General features: G+C 47.3%; 1 protein-coding gene across 5 annotated transcripts in view; it reads left to right on the top strand.

Moving 5' to 3' along the window:
* Lrrc8d (leucine rich repeat containing 8 VRAC subunit D) overlaps positions 1-22,057 on the top strand; it is a 113,149-nt gene extending 91,092 nt beyond the window's left edge. For all 5 annotated transcript variants that reach the window (XM_052198205.1, XM_052198208.1, XM_052198206.1 and 2 more), the window contains one exon: positions 19,100-22,057. In XM_052198205.1, the coding sequence (XP_052054165.1) occupies positions 19,102-21,684 (2,583 nt within the window). In that variant the 5' untranslated portion in view covers positions 19,100-19,101 and the 3' untranslated portion in view covers positions 21,685-22,057. The remainder of the gene's footprint in view (positions 1-19,099) is intronic.
* Positions 22,058-22,477: the final 420 nt, after the last annotated feature.

Raw genomic sequence — 22,477 nt, 5'->3', positions numbered from 1 at the left:
TTGCGGTCCCTCGGTGGCTGCTGGGTTTAGACCAGTCTGTGCACAAGCGTCTGTAGCAGGCGCTGGGTAAGAGCGCCTTCAGTTCAGGGTCACAGCCCCAGCTTGCTGAGTCATCTCGGTTCCACCTAGCTGGCTAGGACTTCCTAGCTGAGTTCAGTTTGCCTTTCCTGCCCCAGCATTCAGCCTGTCAACAGCTCTTTTGTGCAGGTCTGTGGGGGTTGAAGTGGGCAGGTTTGAGGGAAGTCCTGCTCGGCTGAATTCGGGTGTTAGGTTGCAAGAAGCCAACATTTGCTCAGGCAGAAAGGCTGCGGTGAACACAGAGGCTCAAAGGCTTCCCACCGTCTTGCAGGTGCCAGGCTTCCTGTCTGCCACTCTGCTCTTAGGCCAGAGAGCCAGAAGCTTTCTTACCACCTCGGTTCCTATTCGCTAGGGATGAACTGAGCCGGGAAAATAGATACAGAAGAGCAGACAAGTACTGCATAAGCCTTCGGTTCAGAACTTGAAAACTAAACACGTTCGAGCCAAAGACATCTTTACCCCTTCCTTGTTTGCCTCAGCCTGATGTAACCCCCTACTTAAATTACACTGCTTTGTTAAAAAAACATTTCTAATCTTCCACGACCTCTCCCACTCCCTCCAAGTAGTTTAGTTTTTTCCAGGTTCTGCCCCGCCCAGCTCACTCTTTATTCTGAAAAGTTGAATTGTTAAAAATGATGGTGGTGGGATTTGTGCCCACAACCAGAGAGCAGAGCGAGTGATGGGCAAACCGTAACTAACGGCTCTCCAGGGTGAGTCACAGACCTCACACACCGGGAACAGGTTGTCTCTGTGTCTACTCGCTACTTAAAGTGTACTAAATTTTTATTAACATATACCATCCACAGGAGTCGTCCCCTGGTTTTTAACTTAAAAATGTTTCATGAGAAAAATGTTTCATGTTGGTAAATCCTTAGAATACAGTACCAGCACCCCCCCCCCATCTCATCCAACAAAGGAGTTTTTGATGCTTTGATTTGGAGAATTTATTTTACAGCCATGTGTCATGTGTCTTGTATCCAGGGTGGTCGGAAATGTGCAGGGACTAGTAACACGCATTCTCTCCTCTGAACTGGCTGGGTTCGTTGAGTGAGCAGCAGTTATATCCTGGTGTGTTCACACTAATAACTGCGGGTGATGTGGTACGGAAACTCAGAGGCAGCCCGGTTCACTCAGCCTTGCGTGGTGGGTGGGACGGAAGACCAGGACATACTGGAGTTTGGATTTCTTTCTTTCTTTTTTTTTTTTGGTTCTTTGGTTCTTTGGATTTGGTTTTTTCAAGACAAGGTTTCTTTGTATAGCCCTGGCTGTCCTGTAGACCAGGCTGGCCTCAAACTCAGAAATCTGCCTGCCTCTGCCTCACCGAGTGCTGGGATTACAGGCGTGCACTACCACTGCCCTGCTGGAGTTTGGATTTCTAAGTAGGAACTAAATTTTAACAGTGTCTTAAGTCAGGGTTTCTATTCCTGCACAAACTTCATGACCAAGAAGCAAGTCGGGGAGGAAAGGGTTTATTGAGCTTACACTTCCACACTGCTGTTTATCACCAAAGGAAGTCAGGACTGGAATTCAAGCAGGTCAGGAAGCAGGAGCTGATGCAGAGGCCATGGAGGGATGTTCCTTACTGGCTTGCTTCCCCTGGCTTGCTCAACTTGCTCTCTTGTAGAACCCAAGAGCACCAGCCCAGGGATGGCCCCACCCATAAGGGGCCCTCCTCCCTTGAGCGCATGAAGGTGCCTGCAGGTCCATCTATTCAGGCGTCTTCGCCACTCGTGGAAGGCTTGGAGACACTAAGTGATCATGCTGGGACTCTTCTTCCTGCTGCTGGAAATTGATCCTGGGTCACATGGAGGTTCACCCCATAAGAGTCTTGGGGTGAGAGGTCAGCTTTTGGGTTTGTCTTCTCCAAAATGGCCTGTGATGTTATAGAGCTACCATACAGGGGCTGTTGGCTGGCTTTTGGCTTTGAAGAGTCTCCCTTAAATGAATGCCTGTATTATCTAACTAACATTTAATGACAAAGGGCAGGATACTCCAGACACCTTGGGACTGGACTCGTGTGTGGCTCACGGGGAGTCTAAGAACACCAAGTACACCAGAGTGTCATGTAATATAATTTAGCACAGGATAGACAGACTGAAGGAATCGTTTTCATCTGTTTTTCTGAGCATAGATTATGTTAGACTACAGAGTTAATGATTTGCATTGGATTGTTGGGTGTTGAGCACTATCACAGACTAACATCTCCCATCTATGATTGTGTCACCGCTGTGCTGGTTAAAAGGGGGCTGGCATGGCCGCCTGACTTCACACAGGTCTGTGTAAAGTCTTGGTGTACATGTATTCTAAAAAGTTTATCCACCAAGCATTTAGGAATTTATTTGCTTAGTTTTTGCTGGCTGACTGGTTGGTTGGTTGGTTGGTTGGTTGATTGGTTGGTGATAGAGCCTTGATATGTAGCCCAGGTTGGCCTGGAAACAACTCTGTAGAGCAGGCTGGTCTGGAACTCATGGACAGTCTTCCAGTATCTGCCTCATGAGTGCTAAATTATGAGCTTTCCCCACATGCCCAGTTTTTGTATTATTGCCTTGTTTTGTCTTTGAGATAGTGTCTCTACCTTTGAGATAGTGCTGCCAAGGTTGCTGTTCAAATCATGATTCTCCTGCGTCAACTTCCCGAATGCTAGGATTCCAGGTGTGCACTACTGCATGTAACTTGCAAATGTATCTTGTTCTGTCACTGAGTCTTGTGATTTATGGCACTGGGCAGATTAGTCTGATGTCCTGACCAAGAAACAAGTAAATTATAATAAATCATAGCTTGAATTAATTTGCTTCATTTCCTATGGACATATTTATAAAGCATTAAGAAGAATAACAAAACTGTTTGAATAAAAAAACTATTCTTTCTAAACTATAATAAGAGTATGATAAATCACCACCACCACCACCACCACCACCTCTTGATTCTTTTAGAGTTCTGGTAAGTCCTTTCTCAGCACCGGCTTTTTAGTGATAGATTTTGATGTTTGAACCTAAATATTATTGACCAAGGGGGAAAAAAATACCACAGGCCCCTTGAGTCAGGAAGTGTTGATTTTGGTTTAAAGCCAATGGGTGAATGATGTTTAATATATTAAATATTAAATACAGAATCTTTCGGTTTGTTGAGTGCTGCTAATGTTGCCAATTAAAACATCCAGTTTGATTTATAGAAGTTTAATTTGATCTGGATACAACCCGTTTCATCTGACAATTACCATATCATAATGACAACATTTTGATAACAGTCCAAATAATTCTCATTGTGAGTGCAGTGAGAGAAAAATAGAAATCACCAAGTCTAGGGAGATGGCTGCTCTGGCCAAGGACCTGGGTTCAGATCCCAGCAGGCACGTGGCAGCTCACATGAGCCTGTGGCTCACGTGATCACACATGTAATAGGCCCCTGCACACATGTGATAGACATACATACATACATACGTACGTACATACAGGCAAAGCTAGTGAAAACAATTTTACTTAACTGCCTATACTTTGATTGGGTGGCCAAACTTGCCTGCCTCTTCAGTGGTATAAAGAATGATTTAATTTTGAAGTATTGTAAACCAGATTTTAAAGATAATCTAAAATAGTGTAGAGTTTCGGTGAGATTGAGAAGGTATCTCCTCCTTTGGTTTTGCTTTTCTGTGATTCCAAAGTCTTTAGAATTCCTGCTGGATCAGTTTAAAAGCATATCGTTTTCCAAAATACGATGCATTATCCTGTTACCTTGAGCCTATATTCACGGGCACTTCATATTTACAACTGGAAAAGAGTTTCATGTTGTGCTTACTTCCTTTACGGTTCTATGTCAGTGTACATGAAACATGGGACCTGATGCCGTTACCGACTAAACGAACCATCTGTTTGCTTCTAAAAAGGTTAAATCTGGAGCCTTAGCACACAACTTTAAAACTTAAAGGCATGTTTTGTGACTAGCAAGCAAAGAAGTTGTCATTTTAAATTTTTTATTTTTGTCATTCACGGTATTTTGTTTAAGGGATCTCTTGATAGGACAACTCAAGCTCTTTCTGTAGTTGAAGATTTCCTTGAACCGCTGGCCCTCCTATCTCTTTCCTAAACGCTGGGATTAAAAGGGTGCATCACCCAATGCTTTTCCTGGTCCTGGACACGCCAGGCCAGCAGCACTCTACCACATAGCTCTACAGAGCCACATTCCCAGTCTGAACAGGAGCACCTTCCCTCCCCCACAGCAGCTCTGCAGTCAGCTCTGCAGAGAGCGGGTCTGGGTGCTTCTCTGGGCGCATTGCATCTTCCTGTTGACCCTTTGAGGCAGTGGCCATTGCTGCTGGGATTTTTATTACAGCCAGGCCTCTGACTATTCCACAGTCATGGAAACAGGCGCAGAGAGAGACCAAGCTCCCGCCTTCAGTAAGCTAGCAGTTGCAGGCTTCTATCAGGGTTCTGGTGTTTAGCCCCATAACTGGGGCATGTTGGGTAGACACATGGATCTCAGCCTAAGATGAACGTGCGTGTAGTCCGCTTCCCTTCTTTTCCCAGTTTACAAATTAAAGTAATTCTTCCCTGAGGTCCCCAGAGTTAGTCATTTCCTGTCCCGGGTCCCACGGTGTTTTCCTCAGACTCCGTATTTTGAGTGAGTACTGTTTTGTAATTAGTTTGTTTATATGTCAAGTCTTTCCATCCCCCACCGTTGCCTCCAACTGAGTTCTTCAAGAGCCGGACCCAGGTCTAATCTGTTTTTTTCTGACAGCAGCCCAGTGCTGGTGACAAGTAGATGAATCATGTTGCCCAAGAGGCGAAGGGGCTTGCCCGGAGTGCAGGCCCGAGGAATAAGGGGCATTCATGATTCGCCATCTCATGCTTGGCGTGCATGTCCTGCCAGATGCGTTTCAGATGGTTTGAAGTTGTGTGGGTGTGTGCATGCCTCTGTGTGTGTCTGTGTGCATGCATGCCTCTGTGTGTGTCTGTGTGCATGCATGCCTGCGTGTGTGTCTGTGTGCATGCATGCCTGCGTGTATGTATGTGCATGCATGTGTGTGTACATGTCTGCATGTGTGTGCATGTGTGTGTGCCTGCGCTTGAGTGTGAAACCAGAGGAAGATACTGAGTATCCCACTCTGTAGTTCTCTATCTTTTTTTTTTTCTTGAAATGGTGTCTGTCACTGAATCTCCAGCAATGTTAATGTTGCAAGCCCCACGGAACCCCATCTTTCTTCTGTCCCACTGGGATTGCAGCCTTGTCTGGCATCAGAGCCAGCATTTTACATGGGTGCTCGGGAAATCAGCTTTGGATCCTTTCATTTAACTCCACAAGCAGTTTAACTCGCTGAATGGCTTCCCCAGCCCCGTCTTGGACTTTTGCTGAGGAGTTGGGGCACAGTTTTTTCCCATCACAGTGATGATGATGATGGTGGTGGTGGTGGTGGTGGTGCTGACGGTGGTGGTGGTGACGGTGGTGGTGCTGACGGTGGTGGTGGTGGTGGTGGTGCTGACGCTGGTGGTGGTGGTAGTGCTGACGGTGGTGGTGCTGACGGTGGTGGTGCTGACGGTGGTGGTGGTGGTGCTGACGGTGGTGGTGGTGGTGATGGTGGTGGTGGTGGTGGTGGTGGTGGTGGTGGTGGTGGTGGTACCACACTACTACCCCCTATCCTGTATATCTGTTAAGGCTCAAATGAAATGATATTATTTGTGGAAATATTTAAACTAGGAAGCCCCTGTATTATTAAGAGTGTGCATTACTGTTACTCTAGTCTGTTATTTCAGGGTGACTTAAAAAAGTCTCTCATGGTCATTGTCTCATTAACTCATTATTACTCTATGAAGCGGGTGACCTCACTGCCATTTCACACAGGAGAGAACTGAGGCACAGTGAGATTGAGAGCCTCAGCTGTAATCCTGGGAGGTGGCAAGAATCCTGGAGCCTGTATCTTCCCAGCAGAGGCAGGGGGCTTCGGTGTGTCCAGGCTGCTGTCTGAAGCCTGGCTTCAGAGTGAGCAGAAGGCAGACCATCCGAGACGGGGAAGGGGGTGGGGTGGGGTGGGGGGTGGAGAGGCTCTGCTGGGTCCAGCTTCTTGCTGGGGCCCTGGAGCTGCAGGAGTGACATGTGCAGTAATGTTTGATGTGACCAGACACCATCTGCTGTTGCATCCAGCTCTGGCACCCTGGTGCAGGGAGGACTGGGTCGGCCCTGCCTCAGGGGCTAACCTCAGCACTGCTTATGTCTCAGTGGAGAGTTCCTCAGTGACTCTCAGAGGAAATGAAGACTGCTATGTCCAGCTGCTGCTTCCTGTTCCATAATCCTGACTTTTTTTTTAAAGCGGCGAAATGCTTTATTTTTAAACCAATGGAAAACTATCAACCTGCTCTTTAGTATTTTCTTAAAGACTGGATGTTTTGTCTGCAGTTTAAAGGGGTGTGTGAGGCAGTCGGCCATATTGCTGCCTGGGGTGGCAGGAGCCAGCCAGCTCAGTGTCTGCCTTTCCACCGCAGAATGAAAAGCAATTACGACAGATCTGATGGGGCAGGAAGCCGGCTGAGGTTGATGGCGGCTTTCAGGGGAGGCCTGTAATTTACGTCTGTGGCTCTGTCTCTGGCTGTGCTTGTGCAAGCTCAGGCCTGCTGCTGCTGCTGCTTCTTCCCGTGACATTGGCGAATCAGGCACCTGAGACATTTAAGCAGCCCCGGGTCCTCACCTTACACTGAGGACAGAAGGAGCCGTTGGGCGGAGGGGACTAGGTGCGGCCTGGTAAAGGATTGCTTGCATAACCAATGGCTCCGTGACTAAAAGCAACAGGTAGAAATATCTCCACGCGTATGGGCCCTCGTGGCTTCATCTTTGGAGGAACACTAATTTAGGAAATGTTATTTTGCAAAGCAGACTTAAAAAGAAAGAGGTCCTAAGTATGCCAAGTTCTAAATGAGAATCTTGGCTCTGATTTTAGCCCTTAGAGGGTGGGGGCATTTGGGGTGGGGAGGCTAACTATTTAAGATTGCCCTGTGAAGATGCCCTGCATTCAATCTCCCTCCTCACCCCACCCCACCCCACCCCACCCCCACACACACTGTAACCAAGGAAATAAAGAGCAAATCCAGCTACTTAGGTCGCCGACATTCTCCTTAGGAGGAGTAAACATTTCTTTTCATGCTTTCTTCCTCCCAGTGAGCTCTGACTCTGGATGTTCTCTGGATGACTCTGTTCTCTGGATGTTTAGGCTTCCCAGAGAGTGGCCTGGTGGGAGAGCCTGACCCTGTTTGCATTATAAGATATTCACAGAGCCGTGTGTATATGGGGGGGGGGGGGGGCGGCGTATGATTACCTGGAATTACAACGCACCCTTTCCCTCCCCCCCACCTTTGACTGCAGAAAGGGACCCTTTAAGGTTTTACGATTGGGTGAGTGAGATGGTGGTTGGCACAGTTAATGTTTGCTGGAGTAGTAAAGGGAAAACAAACACTGGGAAAGGGGCTTTCACAGGGTCAGGAATTCCCTCCTCTTTATCCCTTCGTGAAGGTTAAACAAATGTGTGTGTGTGTGTGTGTACATGGACTCCTAATCAGAATGTATTTGTGTGTATAATTTGATGCCTCTACCATTTCTCAGCTACTGGCAGTCTCCCACCTCACTCCTTTTCTGGTCTAAAGGTGGGCCCCTTGCCAGATCTCCTTCACTCCTTGCTGCAGCCCAAGCTGGGCTTTTCCATCCAGGCAAGTTGAAAGAAACAAATATTCAAGTTTCTGCTTGGGCTGACCCGCCTGAGCCAGGTTTCCTTGTTGCAAAGCCTCTCAAGTTAGCTTGCTCTCAGCGGACTCTCACCTGCAGATCCTGCTATGGCCTTGACCCCTCCCCGTGGTGTGTGTGTGTGTGTGTGTGTGTGTGTCTGTCTGTCTGTCTGTCTGTCTGTCTGTCTCTGTGTGTCTGTCTGTTTGTCTGGTGTGTGTCTGTGTCTCTCTGTGTGTATATGTGTCTGTCTGTGTGAGTGTGTCTGTGTGTCTCTGTGTGTGTATCTGTGTCTGTGTGTCTGTGTGTGTCTGTGTGTCTGTGTGTATGTGTCTGTGTGTCTGTCTGGTGTGTGTCTGTGTGTGTGTGTCTCTCTGTGTGTGTATATGTGTCTGTGTGTGTATGTGTACATGTGTCTGTGTGTGTGTCTGTGTGTCTCTGTGTGTATATGTGTCTGTGTGTGTCTGTCTCTGTCTGTCTGTCTGTGTATGTGTGTCTCTGTGTGTCTATCTGTCTGTGTGTGTGTGGCGAGTCCCTGTGCTGGGTTCCATACTGACCCCTTCCTGGTGCCTTCTCTAACCTCTCCCCATTGCCCATCTTTCCTAGCTCTGCCATGTCTGCAGCATTCTGCCATGTCCGTGGCATGCTAGTGGTTCTGGATCTGCATGCTGGTGGTTCTGGATCTGCATGCTGGTGGTTCTAGATCTGCATGCTGGTGGTTCTGGGTCTGCTCTTGCCTGTGTCTCCTGGATCAGTCTCACCTTGCACATGCTGATTAGTTTGTGGGTCTCCCTCTGGTCTTCATTTTGAATAGTAATGTTAGTTCCACCCACGTCTATCTCTGCTTTAGTGTGTTAGCCAATCCAAGCTGCCCAACCTGAAAAACCAGGCTGTCCATTCTGCTGCTCCAGACTTTCCTCTCCAGTGTTTTCCTGTGCCAGACTCCTGGAAAATATCCCTGTATCCTTTAAATTTTCCAGAAGTTTCCCCTCACTCTCTGAGGGTCTGAGGAGCTACAGCAAACTACTCTCCTCTTGACATCTCTCCTTTCTCCCATGAGATGCCGTCTTTATGAGGCCAGGCCTCTCCTTTTTCGAGACAGCCCTCATTATTGGATGTTTTATTGCAGCGGCCTGAGTTGAATCACTTCAACTGTCCCGTGTAAACCTCTCACGGATTTACTGTTAACTTTGTTAGAGTTATTATCATACTTTATTTTAATGTGATTTTATAGTATATTAATTTGCTCTTAGAACTGGTCAGGTTTTGGTCATGTAAATTCCTATTCTGTATCTTCCATCTGAGACCTTTGATGGTGTTAGAGGAAATACTAGCTATATAAATAAGGATACAAGTCTGCCCAAATCCGTTTCTAAATGCTTTTTCTTAGTAAGCATTTAGTCACAGATTCTTTTGATTATGGGAGTTGTTAGGTTCCTATAACAAAGAGATTCCATATAGGATGATTTGAGTAGGTTAGTTGTTTATTTCCTTTCCAAGGGGCAGATGTGAGTTGTCCGATCGGAGTGGTCTTTACCACAAGAACGAGGAACTGTTTTTGTTTAAAAGTTAAACCTGGGAGGAAATGAGGGTTTTGTTTGTATTTTGTCTCGTATCCATCTAGACCTGCTCCATAGCTTCAGCCACCACTGCGTACAGGTCAGGATCCAGAGCCCCAGAGAGATCTCGGCTCTTCCAGCGTGGAGATGTATGATGAAGACTGGTGTGTTAGACAGAGAAGCTGATGGACAGATGGGAAGCGTGGAATCTCTCTGTTTTCTGCCTCGCCACTCATATTTCCGTATTTCTGCATTTACTACAACTGTGTGTGTATGAGTATGTGTGTGAGAGAGTGTGCAGTGTGTGTGTGTGTGTACATGAGTATGTATGAGTGTGAGCATGAGTATATGTGTGTGATTATATATCTGTGTACATGAGTGTATGTATGTGATTATGTACATGTGTGTGTACATGAGTGTGCACTGTGTGTGTACATGAGTATGTATGAGCACAAGTATGAGTGTATGTGTGATTGTGGTATTTATATAAGACACACATTCCTAAGCATGGATATCTTTATATGTGAGAGATGCTGTTTATGTATATGTTTATGCATATACATGTACATGTATGTCTGTGTACATGAGGGCATGAGTGTATGTGTGTGATTATGTACATGTGTGTATCTGTGTACATGAGTGTGTGATTGTGTACATGTGTCTGTGTACATGAGTGTACATGGGTGTGCATGTGTGATTGTGTACATGAGTGTGTATGGGTGTGGGTGTGTGCATGAGTCCGTATTGTGGAACTTTGACTTCAGGGCTTTGCACTTGCTATGGGAAGTACTTTTCCATGAACACACAGATGTACATCATGTGTCCTCCCAGTCATTCTACCTTTAAGTCAAAGAATTCATGTTCATTTCTCACCGCCTTGCGTCTCTGTCCTCAGAAGTGGATGCAAGTGTGCTGGGGGAGCAGCGTGCCCTGTCACACTGTCATAGAATGAATTCCTGCCTGTCAAAATACACATCTCAATGCACACAGCACCTGCTGCTGTGTACCGCCTCTTCTCTCTCTCCGTCTGTATGGTATTTATATAAGACATACATTCCTAAGCATGGATATCTTTATATGTGAGAGATGCTGTTTACATGGTTGTCACTTGGTGATTTTGGATTTGTTTTTTTTTTTCGAGACAGGGTTTCTCTGTGTAGCCCTGGAATGTACTGGAACTCACTCTGTAGACCAGGCTGGCCTCAAACTCAGAAATCCGCCTGCCTCCGCCTCCCAAGTCCTGAGATTAAAGATATGCCCTACCACTGCCGGACTCATGTCGCTTGCTTTTAATTCAGGATTGCTTGCTGTGGACTGGCAGGGTAGCACAGTCACAAAGGTGCTTCCAACACAAGCCTGGCAACTGAGGTTTGAATCCCAGAACCCATGTAAATGTAAGAGGAGAACTGGCTCAACAAAATTGTCCTCCAACCCCCACCTCATGCTCACACACACACACACACACACACACAACCTGAAGAGTACTTACTCTAATATACAAGATATGTACCATACAAAGACTCTGTTTATAAGGTAGCAAAGCCTGTCCTGAGACTTTAGCCATGTAGAATGGGCTAGAGCTGTGGAGGACAGGACAGACATGTCTATGGGTTGCGTGCCCAGCAGATCTAAGCTTGAATTTGTACATCAGCCTGGTGCCAGCCATTTCTAGCCCTCGTGGGTTACAGAAAGGCTAGTTTTCTCAATGGCCTGTGTCTGTAGCTTACCCTGACATCTCCTTGTGATTAACATGAATCATTCTCTGACATTTCGCCAGAATATGGAGTCAGTTGTTTGTTTACCTTTCCGTTTCTTTTTGTAGGGACTTAGCCTTGTGTGTGGTGTACGAATGTTCCACCGCTGGTTGCTTGTGCTGACCTCATGATCCCCCTGCTGTGGGTGTGTGGCCATACCTGTATGCCTGTTTTTACTGATGTGCTTGTTGTTCTCTGTAATCATTTTCTTGCTGTTCAGGTGCATTGTCATTTTAAACATCCAGAGCATCTAAACAACACTGGGCTGAATTGTCGTGGTCCAGAATATGTAAGGGAAACATGGGCAGGTGGTTAAACTGTAGGAGGGCAGAGGATCTGTGTGTCTTGGTAACTGTATAAGCCCAAGACCAAACACATGTTCTAAGACAATCATTGGCTAAAAACGTGGATATTAGCAAGGCATGGTATTAATCTCACCAATCTCTGTGAGTTAGAGGCCAGCCTGATCTACAGAGTGAGTTCCAGGACAGCCTGGAACTGTTCAGAAGAAAAGAAAAAGGATGGATATTTGTAAGCCTATAACTGTATAGCAAAAATGTTTTGTGCCATCTGTGATGACCAAGACAATAAACAGCGACTCAAGGCCCAGACCTAATACAGTATGTGATTCTTGAAATGAGTGAATGAAAGGACCCTTAACAACTTTTGCAGCTTCAAATATTAGTCTACTGTAACTTTAGATACTAATACAACCTTAGTTCTGATGTGTTATGTACAAAGTTCTACAAAGGAGCAACTTGTCTTTTTTGTCATCTTTGGTTGTTGGATGGATGGTTGGTGGCTGGGTGGTTGGTTGGTTGGTTGGTTGGTTGGTTGTTGGTTGGTTGGTTGGTTGTTGGTTGGTTAGGTGGTTGGTTGGTTGATTGTTTATTGGATAGTTGGTTGGTTCTTGGTTGGTTGTTGAATGGTTGGTTGGTTGGTTGGTTGGTTGTTGGATGGTTGACTGGTTGGTTGGTTGTTGTAAGGGTTGTTGGATGGTTGGTTGGTTGTTGGATGGTTGACTGGTTGGTTGGTTGTTGTAAGGGTTGTTGGATGGTTGGTTGGTTGTTGGATGGGTGGTTGGTTGTTGGATGGGTGGTTGGTTGGTTGGTTGGTTGTTGGATGGTTGATTGGTTGGTTGGTTGTTGTAAGGGTTGTTGGATGGTTGGTTGGTTGTTGGATGGCTGGTTGGTTGTTGGATGGGTGGTTGGTTGGTTGGTTGGTTGGTTGGTTGGTTGTTGGATGGTTGACTGGTTGGTTGGTTGTTGTAAGGGTTGTTGGATGGTTGGTTGGTTGTTGGATGGGTGGTTGGTTGGTTGGTTGGTTGTTGGATGGTTGACTGGTTGGTTGGTTGGTTGTTGTAAGGGTTGTTGGATGGTTGGTTGGTTGTTGGATGGGTGGTTGGTTGGTTGGTTGGTTTTGAGGCTGTGTAACTACATAGTCCAGGCTGGCCTTGAACACTTTTATGAGGTTTGCTTGTGAATGCCTCCCTCTATCCCAGGATATAAATAAATGCTGTTCTGTATGAGTTTACTCAGAAAGGAGTTGGAAAAGTTCATTATTGACCTCTACAGTTAAAAAGGTTGGTGCTTAAACAGATACATTGACGCCATTAACACAATTAAAAACAGTGTTAATGTGGGCCAGCGAGACGGCTTGGTGGGTGGAGGTCCCTGCTGCCAAGCCTGAAGACCTGAGTTGGACTTTTCAGACTCGTGTTGGGAGGAGAGAATAGACTCGCACAAACTGTCCTCTGACTTCCACGTCCATTCTGTGGCACTTGTTGGCACACAGAGATACACTCATGTGCGAGCGCACACATGCACGCACACAAACACACACCCTGCAACCTGCATGTATACCAAGTAAATTAAACGTGATAAAATCATCATTCAAAAATGATACTTAAAATATGGTGTGGTTTGTATATACTCAGCCTATGAAGTGACACTGTAAGGAGGTGTGGCCTCGCTGGAGTAGGTGTGTCATTCCTGCACCGTGCCTGCCCGGCAGATGTCATGCTGGCACCTTGGTGATACTGGACTGAACTTCTGACCCTGTGAGCAGCCCCAGTTAAATGTTGTCCTTATGAGAGCTGCCTTGGTTGTGGTGTGTGCTCACAGCAGTAAAACCCTTAACTAAGACATATGTTCTCTAGGACTATTCAGAGGTAAACTTGTGTTTATCAGAAAGCAGATACTCAGAATTATCCCAAATCAAAGATCTCCATGCAGTCCTCTGGGAGGCAGCATATCCTTCTGAAATAAATGTGTGGATAGATGCTGGCTGGCATGTGTACCTTGTGCTGGTCCATCTCTAGGTTTAGTTTTTGTAAACTAAACTAAAGCTGCAGTTCCACTAGTCCATAAGAGCTTCGGGAAATGCTTTGAGTTATAATTCAATGGTGCCTCTTTGTGACATGTTCACTGGTGTCCACTGCAGGGACAGGAAGGTGGCTGCTCATTCCACACGTGCCTTAGCTAGTGGGCGCTGCAAAGAAATAACCTCTGGGCTTGCTAAGACCATTTTTTATTTTTTTGGTTTTTAGAGACAGGGTTTCTCTGTGTAGCCCTGGCTGTCCTGGAACTTACTCTGTAGACCAGGCTGGCCTTGAACTCAGAAATCTGCCTGCCTCTGCCTCCTAAGTGCTGGGATTAAAGGCATGCGCCACCACTACCCAGCAATCGTAAGCAATTCTCCAGAAGAGCCGCACACATACGTAGATGCTTTGGAAGCACAATTAGATAAATTCCCTTTGACAGGAACATGTCTTTATTTTTATTAAACCCTTAGAGATAGAGCATAGGTAACATTCATCCAAATTCACTAGTTTATCAATGATTCTTTAAAAAAAGGCGTTACATGTACTACTTTGAAAGGCCAGCCCTTGCAAGAATTTTCAGTGAACACGGAGATGTTTCCTAATGTCGGGATGAGTTCTGTTAGGAGAGAGGTGATTATCAGAGGTAATTAATGACTTTCAAGAGTCTGTCAACTGTAATTTCTGCATTATTTGATTGATTTATATCCTTATTAAAATCCTTTCCTTAAACTATTGTTTTTCTTGATTTTTCTTCCCTGTTTTTGTCTTTGATATATTTTTCTCTCCCTCAGTTTTCGTGACCCTCTCCCCACTTTAAAAATTGCATGTTTGTTTGTATGTATGTGGGTGCATGTGTGCCATGGCCCGCACGTGGATGGCAGCTATAGAGAGCTGCTTCTCTTCCACCATCTGGGTGCAAGAATTGAACTTAGGTTGTCAGGCTTGACAGGAAGTGAGTGCCTTTTACCCACGAGCCATCCCACCAGCTCCCATGATCCTCGTTGGTCTTCTTTACCATCACCACTTTGCAGACCCTGGTCATGCCTGCCCCCACTCCCCAACCCTACCCCGTGTGTTTTCACACCTAGAGGCCCTTTGGGGAACTGTTCCAGTGTGAGTGCTGGGTGTGTTTGCTCTGTCACGTTTCACCCCCCCCGTTCATCGATAGGTCAAGGAAAGGCCTAGGTGTCCTGGGAGATAGCCAGGCTGTGAGTGCTCCATCTTATAGTTAGTGTACGAGGTGATGATTAGGATGAGGACTGAAGCTGTGAGTTCTAGCTCAGCTAGAGCCTCTGGGCTGTGAGGGGCTCTACCATGCTGTCAGTTCTAGCTAGAGGAGAAATGAGTAAGTGGATAGCTGAGCGAATTCTCGATGCCCGGTGTAGCCCACACACCATTTAAATGAACTCTGCAGAAGCGAATGCCAGGTCGGGGATCGCCTGGGCTCTGAGGCCCTTTGTGCCAGCTCATTGTGAAAAGCAGACTTAGCCCCCAAGTCTGTACCGGCAGACACTAACACAGCTAAGTCTGGGTGCTTACGACGCACCAGGCACTTGCACAGTACTTTAACACAATGTGCTGCTTTATCGGCTGCAGTAAAATGTGTGCACAGAGGGAGACAACATTTACTGCTAACTCAGCCACTCTTCTCCTTCACAGTTCCTGCCTCACTGCCTGTGTGGAAGGTTAGAAACTCCATGCAGGACCCGGAGGATGCCAGAGGCAGGAGGCTGCCTCCTGGAGGTCTCCTCCTAGCCTTTGGTGTGGTGTCACCTCTCATGTGCTAAGTCTATTGGCTTCTGGCCCAGAGATTATGGGCTTACCACTCTGTTGGGAGTCAGGACTTGGTCTCCTCGCCTGAGGACGTGACTGCGCTTACTTCTGTGGTTTCTCAGGCTGCCTGCAGCTGGCTGGCTGCAATGAGTTAGCCTCAGAATAACCTGCTGCAGAGATATGTAACGGGCTGTCCATTTGGACGTTGAAAAATGCCTGCCGTTTGTTTCCACCGATCGTTTTCACCTTGGCGTGATTACTGGTGACCTTTTCTTGCTGGCGGTGTTGGTTTGGGTTCAGTATCTAATGAGCCTGCTGTTGGATGTCCACGTGGTTCTTTCTGCACACCAGCCTGTATTAAATGCTCATCCTGGGCTGTGCCCTGGGGACATGCAGATTAAAGAAGCTACCTGCTAGGAGAGGAGCCCAGGCCAATGGGGAGGGAGCCAGCAGGGCACCACCGGCGGCCACTGTATCTGCTTTGTGTTCATTTCTGTCGCTGTAGTTATGGTTCCTAACACACCACAGGAGCCTTTTTGACTTAATAAATCCCTCTGGGTGGAGCAGAATTTCTACCCCCATCTGTCTTTCTCTAACCTTCCTTGGAGAAGTTTTTAAGGGCCAACAGGATACGTATCTGGCTGGAAGACCTAGGCACTGCTTTCTAGCAGTCTCCCACACCTGGAGATAAGGGTTGGCAGGCTCAAAGGTCGGTATCTGGGCAGAGATCCTTTGATGAGTGAGCAGAGAGGCTTCCTGCCTCAAAGAGAGGTGGGAGAGAACGCTGGGGACCTCCGGGACTGTGGACCTCTGCCCCCACCGTCCCCACCTGCAGCCCAGCTTCAGGCACACACTCTGTTTACTTAACCTTAGGCACACAAGGTGAGGGAACATAAGGGGAAAGAAATGTTAGCAAAGTTCCCTAACAGGCCCCTTAGAAATGTTCTCTGGGCGTGGTGGCACACACCTGTCATCCCAGCTTTTGGGAGGAGGGTAAGGAGTTCAAGGCCAGCCCGGATTTTATGAGATTCCCATTTCTTCACCCTTGCAAAATAAAAAGGGGAGAGGGAGAGGAGGAGGGTAGGGAAAGAGATAATACTGTAACCCTGATGAAGTTAGAATTATAAGGGCTGGCTCGAACTCTTGGCTTTAGTTAGTAGCATCCTCCCCTGGACTCTTTGTCAAGGTAGGACGGAGGCAGTGGTGGTGCAGGCCTGTAATCCCAGCACTCTGGGAGGCAGAGACAGGCTGAGTTTGAGGCCAGCCTGGTCTACAGAGTGAGTTCCAGGACAGCCAGGGCTAAACAGAAAAACCCTGTCTCCAAAAAAAAAAAAAAAAAAAAAAAAAAAAAAAAAAAACCAAACCCAAAAAACCAAAGCAAACAAACAAACAAACAAAAAAGGTAGGACCACAGCCACTGACCCTGATCTTTATATTTCTGATAGGACATTTTCTCAGCAAGGAGACTTTTTTTCTCTTAGTATGTGTATGAGTGTTTGGCTTGGTCACTGTACTCTGCAACAGCAGAAGTAACTAAGACACAAAACTCTGAACTTCTCGTAATAGGTTGGTTTTCAGAAACAGGTTCTGTACAGACTGGGGGACCACAACCTGTGTGACTGGGGTGACAGTGCTTGGCACAGTATGGAAGGAAGATGGCAAGTCTGCCGGTTCATGGCCCACCCAGGAGTCAGGGCGGGTCAGGGTGGACACCGGTGAGTTAGGAGCTCAGATCAGAAGCCATTCCTGTTAGTCAGCGTGCTAGGACCCGGGAGAGCGTGGCTGTGCTTCAGCCGGTGCTAATGAGTAAGCCCAGCAGGAAGATGAAGTGCCACAGAGGAGGTCATGTCTGTCTGAGCGTGGAGTTGATGCTGCTCTTAGTTTGGCCTCATCATCCTTGCCGGAGAGGAGAGGATGGCGGCTGGTGTGAAGTCGCGGTGTGCTGTTGGTGTGTCCCCTGCTGCGACCTTTCTGGCTTTCTGCTCTGTCTACTGAGAAAAGACCTGGCTCCTGTCTCTCCTCCCCAAATGAAGCCAGTTCCTAGGATGAGATGCTTGAAGCAGCACTGAAGGTTTGACCACTCTGAAACAGCACGTAGAACCTCACCGATTCCTGTACTCTGCCATTTACTTTTTCCTGCTAAGGCCTGTCCTGGAGTTTCTGTTCTTGCACACTAACAAGGTGCTCTGCAGGGTGACTCAGCTTCATAGCTGTTCCCCCACCCTATGCTATATAGATGCAGTTAATGGGTGCTCCCAGAATCTTTAAAACCCCATGTGTTGCCTTGTCCAAGCACCCGCTATGTCTGGTATCGTTCGTAGGTGCAGAACAAGGAAAGGACTTGACCACACAGTCCTGCCCCTCGCTAGGACAGTAGTGTGGACGGGCTCAGACAAGCGAACGGTGTGAGTAGGGCAGTGTCGGACAGAGGCCCCGCAGCCTGCAGGAGCACGCCTCAGGCAGGGACTTGGGGAGGAAAAGGAGGCGGAAACTGAACAGACTGGAGGAAGAGTTCCAGGAAGAGAGAACTGCAGGGAAGGGGCAGCTAAGTGGAAATTACCTCTGAGTGTCGGGGCAGACCGGGGATTGTCAAGGCAGTGATGGAGGTGTTAAAGACAAGGCTCTCAGGACAGTGGCCAAGGTTCAGTCCTTACTCAGTCCTGACCTGAGCTTCAGCTGGATGTCTTTACTCTGGCTTTCTGTTATTCCGGGAGCCATTCTTCCTGCTTGGATTCCCAAGCCAGTCATGAAAGGAAAAAATACATTAGATAGTCACAGGAAACTCAGAATAAAAGGGAGAGGGATATGCCATCACCCATACACCCTGCTGTGTACTGGAGAGAGCGAGCGCCAGACAGGCATGTCAGACTCAGTCCCTGAAGTCTTGGGTGTATATTTTCTCGAAGAGCATTATAACTTGGTGGTTTAGGCGTTTATGGTTCTGAGTTGTGTACTGACATAATTACATAAAAAGTATATATCACTTATAAAGCCACTGCTCATCCCTGCACATGGGGAGGGGAGACCAGATGGGGAGAGACTCGAGCAGGGTCTGTGCTTGCAGCTCTGCTGGTATACTGCTTGCCTGACGTTCCGTCCCTAACAGCATAAATCACGTGCGGTGGCATATGCATGTCAGAACACTCAGAAGCTGGAGGCTGGAAGACCGTGAGTTCCAGGGCGCTCTAGGAAACTAACCGCACCCCCAGCTGAACTATGCCTGAGTTGTAGATCCTTAATGTCAGCTGTCTGTGGAATCCATCCAACAAGGGGGCAAACTGCTAACAGATGCTTGTGGTTGGAGCTGTGGGGAAGAGCTATGTTCGTTACCTAGTTTAACCTTTGTAGCCATCCTTGGGCATTCTTATCCCCTGCAAACAGACATGGTAAACCCAAGGCCTTGAACTAACATCTTTAGGAAGTGACGGGGCTCAGTTGGGAACATACAGGGTTGCATGGCGTGTTAGACAAACAGAAACCATCGTGTTCCCTGCCCCAGTCCTTGAGTCCTAATCAGAGCTTGCCAGGTCTAATGTATAAATGGCACCCCCTCTGTTCATGTCCAAGACCTCCATTACGTCTTATTCCCAACGCAGTCCTTCCTTTTTTTCTACTCCAGCTGCCGTGGATACAATATAAGACCGGGGTGAGAAGCCCATCAGTTAGAGCGAGCATGGGGTTTTCCTCTTTCCTGGTACTTCCTGCTCTGTGATGACGTCTGTAATGACACTTTTTGTGGGGTTTCCCTCGGTTTGCTACCTGCTGCTTTGCAGTGACGTCTGTGGTGACGTCATGGCGTCTGTCGTGGCGTGATGGCGTCTTGGTGACGTCATGGCGTCTGTAATTGGTCCCACCGCCCACTGCTCTGCAGTGACGTCTCTGGTGACGCCTTTTGTTTTCTTTGTGTTTTTCAGGAATGTTTACCCTTGCGGAAGTTGCTTCACTTAATGACATTCAGCCAACTTACCGAATCCTGAAGCCATGGTGGGACGTGTTTATGGATTACCTGGCAGTTGTTATGCTGATGGTAGCCATCTTTGCAGGGACCATGCAACTTACCAAAGATCAGGTGGTCTGTTTGCCAGTGTTGCCGTCGCCTGCAAATTCAAAGGCGCACACACCACCGGGAAATGCTGATGTTACCACCGAAGTCCCCAAGATGGAAACAGCCACACACCAAGACCAAAACGGGCAGACGACGGTGAATGACATTGCCTTTGGCACATCTGCTGTGACGACGCCTGACGTACCTCTCCAGGCTACCCGTTCTCACGGAGAGTCCACCTTTCCCAATCAGGAGGCGAAGAAGGAGAAGAAAGATCCAACGGGCAGAAAAACCAACTTGGATTTTCAGCAGTACGTATTTATCAATCAGATGTGCTACCATCTGGCCCTTCCTTGGTACTCCAAGTACTTCCCATACCTTGCCCTGATCCACACCATCATCCTTATGGTCAGTAGCAACTTTTGGTTCAAATATCCCAAAACGTGCTCCAAGGTTGAGCATTTTGTTTCGATATTAGGAAAGTGTTTCGAATCTCCCTGGACTACTAAAGCGCTGTCAGAGACAGCCTGTGAAGACTCTGAGGAGAACAAGCAGCGGATCACGGGCGCCCAGACCCTCCCAAAGCACGTGTCCACCAGCAGCGACGAGGGGAGCCCCAGCGCCAGCACCCCCATGATCAACAAAACCGGCTTCAAGTTCTCAGCAGAGAAACCGGTGATCGAAGTTCCCAGCATGACAATCCTGGACAAGAAGGATGGGGAGCAGGCCAAAGCCCTGTTTGAAAAGGTGAGGAAATTCCGTGCCCATGTGGAAGACAGTGACTTGATCTATAAGCTCTATGTGGTCCAGACGCTCATTAAAACTGCCAAGTTCATTTTTATCCTCTGCTACACTGCGAACTTTGTCAACGCCATCAGCTTCGAGCACGTCTGCAAGCCAAAAGTCGAGCACCTCACAGGGTATGAGGTGTTCGAGTGCACGCACAATATGGCCTATATGCTGAAAAAGCTTCTCATCAGCTACATCTCCATCATCTGTGTCTATGGCTTCATCTGCCTCTACACCCTCTTCTGGCTGTTCCGGATCCCTCTGAAGGAGTACTCTTTTGAGAAAGTCCGAGAGGAGAGTAGCTTCAGTGACATCCCAGATGTCAAGAACGACTTTGCGTTCCTCCTGCACATGGTCGACCAGTACGATCAGCTCTATTCCAAGCGCTTCGGTGTGTTCTTATCCGAAGTCAGCGAGAACAAACTGAGGGAAATCAGCCTGAACCACGAATGGACCTTCGAGAAACTCAGGCAGCACGTGTCTCGCAATGCCCAGGACAAGCAGGAGCTGCACCTGTTCATGCTGTCGGGCGTGCCCGACGCCGTCTTTGACCTCACAGACCTGGATGTGCTAAAACTTGAACTGATCCCCGAAGCAAAAATTCCTGCCAAGATCTCTCAGATGACTAACCTCCAAGAGCTCCATCTGTGCCACTGCCCTGCGAAGGTGGAACAGACTGCCTTTAGCTTCCTTCGAGATCACTTGAGATGCCTTCATGTGAAGTTCACAGACGTGGCTGAAATCCCCGCCTGGGTGTATCTGCTCAAAAACCTGCGGGAGCTGTACTTAATAGGCAATTTGAACTCAGAGAACAATAAGATGATCGGACTCGAATCTCTGCGAGAGCTGCGGCACCTCAAGATCCTCCACGTGAAGAGTAATCTGACCAAAGTCCCCTCCAACATCACCGATGTGGCTCCACACCTCACGAAACTTGTCATCCACAACGACGGCACCAAACTCTTGGTCCTGAACAGCCTGAAGAAGATGATGAATGTGGCAGAGCTGGAGCTGCAGAACTGCGAGCTTGAGAGGATTCCGCACGCCATTTTTAGCCTCTCTAACTTGCAGGAGCTGGACCTAAAGTCGAACAACATCCGCACGATCGAGGAGATCATCAGCTTCCAACATCTGAAGCGGCTGACTTGCTTGAAGTTGTGGCACAATAAGATTGTGGCCATTCCTCCGTCCATTACCCACGTCAAGAACCTGGAGTCCCTCTACTTCTCCAACAACAAGCTCGAGTCCTTACCAGCGGCAGTGTTTAGTTTACAGAAACTCAGATGCTTAGACGTCAGCTATAACAACATCTCCACAATCCCCATAGAGATAGGTCTGCTCCAGAACCTGCAGCATTTGCACATCACAGGGAACAAGGTGGACATTCTGCCCAAACAGTTGTTTAAGTGTGTGAAGTTGAGGACTTTGAACCTGGGGCAGAACTGTATCGCCTCCCTGCCTGAGAAAGTCAGTCAGCTCTCCCAGCTCACTCAGCTGGAGCTGAAGGGCAACTGCCTCGACCGCCTGCCGGCCCAGCTGGGCCAATGTCGGATGCTCAAGAAAAGCGGGCTTGTTGTGGAAGACCAACTGTTTGACACGCTGCCACTGGAAGTCAAAGAGGCATTGAATCAGGATGTAAATGTCCCCTTTGCAAATGGGATCTGAACTAGGTGAAGGCAGGCACGTCCACGTGCGGGGGGACACCTTCCTAGATTGCAGATGCTCACTCGCCAGTTATTACAGGATAACGCATTTTAGGAGTAGATAAGCCCTTTTAAACAGGATGCAATGCACAGAGGCTGGTAGCAGATGAAAGCGAATGTTCAATGTTTGTAGCGTTTTAAGTCATTCATTTCCAAATCTTTTCTTTACTTTTTGTTTTTTGGGTTTTTTTTTTTTTCTTCTGGGGAAAGGGAAGAAAAAAATCACAATCACTGATCTCAGTTCTTTTTAAATTGTAAGTTGGATGCGGCTGCTGGCTGAATGTTTACACATTGCTTGCCTGCTAAAGTAAATGATTAAATTGACTTTCTTCTTACTACATTGTGGTTTTCTTTTTGAGGTGTTGTGATTTATTTTTGCTTAACTGGTGCATTATTGCTTAACCTTGGATTGCTGAAGACACAAGGGGCCAAACTCATAAATTTAGATTTGCTAAAATATTGACTCCTTTACTGTTTTAACTTAAAGCAAATGAAAGAAATGGAGTGCTTCCTGAGCATTTGAGGGTACTGTGCCTCTGGGGATCCCACGGCAGGCTTTACAGTCTTGGCGGCCGGGAATGAAGCAGAGTGCGCGGCCTGTCAAGACTGATTGTTTCTTAAAACAAATGCTAAAAATAAAATAATACTTGCTATAATAGCCACTTTAAGTGCATAGGCTGGAGTTTTGGTTATACGTGGTACACTTTTGGGCCAATATAATAGGATTTCCAATGAATAGGAAATGTGTCTTAAAA

The sequence above is a fragment of the Apodemus sylvaticus genome, chromosome 11 (assembly GCF_947179515.1).
Source record: "Apodemus sylvaticus chromosome 11, mApoSyl1.1, whole genome shotgun sequence".
In the NCBI taxonomy this organism is placed as follows: domain Eukaryota; kingdom Metazoa; phylum Chordata; class Mammalia; order Rodentia; family Muridae; genus Apodemus; species Apodemus sylvaticus.
This window is presented reverse-complemented; position numbering and strand designations above follow the sequence as displayed.